Raw genomic sequence first — 3,964 nt, 5'->3', positions numbered from 1 at the left:
AAAATTTACTAGGCTGCTTTTGATACAACCTACACTCAATGATCCTTCTTTACAACTGACTGATGTCAGTGTAGGTACCTGTCACCTCCTGGCCTTTGGCTCAGTCTGAGTTTGGTCAGTGAACCAATTCCTAATTGTCCAGAGTAACCCTTCTATGGACACACGCATTGCAGTGGAGAGTTTTTTTTTTTTTTTCCCTTAGATTTCAAAATGCTGTGCTTTTCTTATCATGTGTAATAAAATTAGTGTGTGATTCTGGATTTTCTATTAAGCTGTAAAGTTGAAGGCAGAGACTATGCCTCAATTCACCTTCTTTTCTCCAACATAGTCCCTGGCACAGATGGTATGCTTAACACCTATATGTTGAATAAATAAAATCTACTTTTCTCAGATGTGTCATTTTTTATGAGGCCTATCGAAATGTTTAGAAAATGGTATATGAAAAGTTAATTATTTGTTAAGTGATTATGTCCTGGGTGTTTGGGTTGGTGGTTTGGGGTGGGGAGGATGAATTCACAGATTCCTCACTTCTTAGACATGAGTTTCTAGGGGTGACTGACAAATAGTCCCACTGACCTGCAGGGATTTTTTTCCCCTCAAAATATTGTCTGCCTCTGGATTTAGTTAACCCTGGTAGAAAGGCAGCTGATCTGTTGAGTCAAAAGTGGAGAATAAGGAAGATCATCAAAAAATAACTTCACCAATAATTCTAGATTCTTCTCCCTTTCATACTGAAGGAGCCATGAGGAAAGAAAACCAGTCCTCTGTCCTGAATTTCATTCTTCTGGGAATTACCAGCCAACAGGAGCAGGAAGATGCCTTCTTCATCCTCTTCCTGTTTATTTACCCTATCACATTGATTGGAAACCTGCTCATTATCTTAGCCATTCGCTCTGATGTTCGCCTTAACAACCCCATGTACTTTTTCCTTGCCAACCTCTCCTTTGTTGACATCCTTTTCTCGTCTGTAACCATCCCTAAGATGCTGGCAAACCACCTTGTGGGCAGCAAAGCCATCTCCTTTGGAGGATGCATAACACAGATGTACTTCATGATCGCTTTGGGTAACACAGATAGCTATATCCTGGCTGCGATGGCGTATGACCGTGCTGTGGCCATCAGCCGCCCTCTCCATTACACAACAATTATGAGCCCAAAGTTTTGCATCTTGCTTGTTGTTGGGTCTTGGGTTGTTGCAAATGCCAATACCCTCCCTCACGTTCTGCTCACAGCTAGTCTGTCCTTCTGTGGGAACCGGGAAGTGGTCAACTTCTACTGTGACATTTCCTCTTTGCTCAAGTTGTCCTGTTCTGATATCCACTTTAATGTGGAAATGATGTATCTAGGGGTTGGTGTTTTCTGTGTGCCATTAATATGTATCATTATCTCCTATATCCGGGTCTTTGCCACTGTTCTACGGGTTCCATCCACCAAGGGTGTGCTCAAAGCCTTTTCTACCTGTGGCTCCCACCTCACAGTTGTTTCTTTGTATTATGGGACAGTCATGGGTATGTATTTCCGTCCTCTGACCAGTCACAGCCTAAAGGATGCAGTGATAACTGTGATGTACACAGCAGTGACCCCAATGTTAAATCCTTTCATCTATAGTCTGAGAAACCGAGACATGAAGGCTGCCTTGGGGAAACTCTTCAGCAAGAGAATTTCCTCATAACCAATGTGAGGTCACACTTTGGGGATGGCAGTCACCATTAAGCATGCACTTAAGAGTCTAGCTCCAATGCCAGCCCCTTCCAAGAGCCATCATTGATTTTCTCAGTTAGAAAATTCTTCTTCTCAGAAATCTTGTAATAGCTTGATAAGACATCTGATTGAGGTTTTCACTTTGTACACACTCTTGCTCCTATAGGCAAGATGACAGCAGAAGAATATTGGGTTTATTTCCCAGTTATGCTACTGACTAGCAGAGTAACATTCAGAAAGTATGATCATTGGCTTCTGCATCTATATATTGGGAATAATAATCTATGTCCTGCCTCTGTCATTGATAAGCCAAAAATGAGAAAAGCTCTTCACAATACATAGAAAAGACAATCTCTTGGCTATATGTGTATATAAACAAACTATAAATCAACATACGTACTTATTTCAAAACTCACTGCAAAGCTGCAACAATCCAAACATGTACTGGCATGAGGATAGACATATAGAGCAGTGGAATGGAATTGAGAGTCCAGAAATAAATCTATACATCTATGGTCAATGGATTTTTCTTTAATTTTAATTTTTCTGTGAAAATATGCACAACAAAACTGCCCCTTGTTCCACAGTTTCTAGACATAAGGATCAGTGACATTGGTTACATTCTTCACATTGTATCAATATTCCTGTTTTAGTTGTTTCACTCACATTTACTTACTCTCTCTTCCTCCCCAACCTTTTAAATCTATGCTTTAAAATAGCTGTTGACCCTTTGGTCGTATATAATTTTTTTTTAAACACAGTATTTATTCAAAGGGGAAAATCTTTAGTCTTTGGGCTAAACCGTCACTTAGCTTAAAGATGACTTCAGGGGATAGTTTCAATTCAAAATTTGAAGAGTAATTCAGGGTCATTGCCTCTGGGACTCCTCCAGCCTCAATAGGTCAAATGAGTCTGGATTCTTTAAGAATGTGAAGTTCTGTTCCAACCTCAATAGGTCAAATGAGTCTGGATTCTTTAAGAATTTGAAGTTCTGTTCCACACTTTTTTCCCTCTTTATCAGAATCCATCTATTGTGTTCCTGATCAGAATGCTCAGTAGTAGTAGCTGGGCACCATCTAGTTCTTTTGGTCTCCAAGTGGAGAAGGCCAAGGTTTAGGTAGACAGTTAGTACTGTAGTCCAGTTCCTTCTATGATTATTGTGTTTCCTTCTTTCTGTTTTGTTCCAGACAAATAAAGATCAATAGTTGTTATCTTAGATGGCTGCTTGTCAGCTTTTAAGACCCCAGACACTGCTTACCATACTGGGAGATGGAAAGTAAGCTTTCAAAACTATATTTGACTGGGATGTCCCATGAGACCATGGTTCTAAGCCCCCAAATCAAGAGAACTAACCTCATGGGGAGATTGGTTATATCTAATTAGTATCAGGATCTGTAGCCGTTCCCCTCTTTTTTTTGGTTGTTGTTATGTGGTGCAGTGGCTAAGAGCTTGGCTGCTAACCAAAAGGTTAACAGTTCAGATCCACCAGCTGCTCCTGGGAAACCCTATGGGGCAGATCTACTCTGTCCTATAGGGTCACTATGAGTCAGAATTGACTTGACAGCAAAGGGTTTGGTTTTGTTTTTCTTATTGTAGTAAAACCATACACAACCCAACATTTGCCCATTCATCCCTTTTTCCTGTGTACAGCTTATTGACTTCGGTTACCTCGGTCATGCTGTGCAAACTTCAGCCATATTCAGTGCCACCTTTCCCCATTTCTATAAACAAAAAGTGACTACTATCTAGGGAGTACTTCTCCCCCTTCTCCTTCCCCCCACCTCTGGTAACCGCTAATGAACATTAGTTTCTGTATATTTACTTATTCGTGTAATTTTGTAAATTGAGAACATACAATATATGTTTTTCTTTGATTGACTTATTTCACTCAACGTAATGCCCTCCAGGTTGATTTGCATTGTAAGATGTTTTGGGATCTCATTTTTCTTTATCACTGAGTAGTATTCCATTATATGTATGTACCACATTGTACTTATCCATGCAGTCATTGATGGGCCCTTAGGTTGTTTTTGTCCTTTTGATATTGTGAATAGTGCTGCAAGAAACATAGACATGCATATGTCTGTTCATGTCACTTCTATTAGATCCCTAGTGTATATACCCAGAAGTGGAATTACTGGGTCATATGCAAGTGTAACTCTAGTTTTTTGAGGAATCACCAGGCTGTTTTCCACAACAGCTGTATCATTTTGCATTCCTACCAACAATGGATGAAGGAATTTATTTTGACAAGGGAGGCAAT

General features: G+C 40.0%; 1 protein-coding gene across 1 annotated transcript; it reads left to right on the top strand.

Annotated features, from left to right (window-relative positions):
- Positions 1 to 742: 742 nt before the first annotated feature.
- Positions 743 to 1,672, top strand: LOC126062987 (olfactory receptor 1A1-like). Its single transcript, XM_049861071.1, has one exon. The coding sequence runs from the start codon at positions 743 to 745 to the stop codon at positions 1,670 to 1,672; it is 930 nt and encodes a 309-aa protein (XP_049717028.1).
- Positions 1,673 to 3,964: the final 2,292 nt, after the last annotated feature.

This window comes from Elephas maximus, chromosome 19 (assembly GCF_024166365.1).
Source record: "Elephas maximus indicus isolate mEleMax1 chromosome 19, mEleMax1 primary haplotype, whole genome shotgun sequence".
In the NCBI taxonomy this organism is placed as follows: domain Eukaryota; kingdom Metazoa; phylum Chordata; class Mammalia; order Proboscidea; family Elephantidae; genus Elephas; species Elephas maximus.
Note: the sequence above shows the minus strand (reverse complement) of the source record. Positions and strands in the feature narration are given on the sequence as shown.

Excerpts from the sequence above, each read along its gene's own strand:
- LOC126062987 (XM_049861071.1), top strand. The coding sequence starts at position 743 with ATGAGGAAAGAAAACCAGTCCTCTGTCCTGAATTTCATTCTTCTGGGA.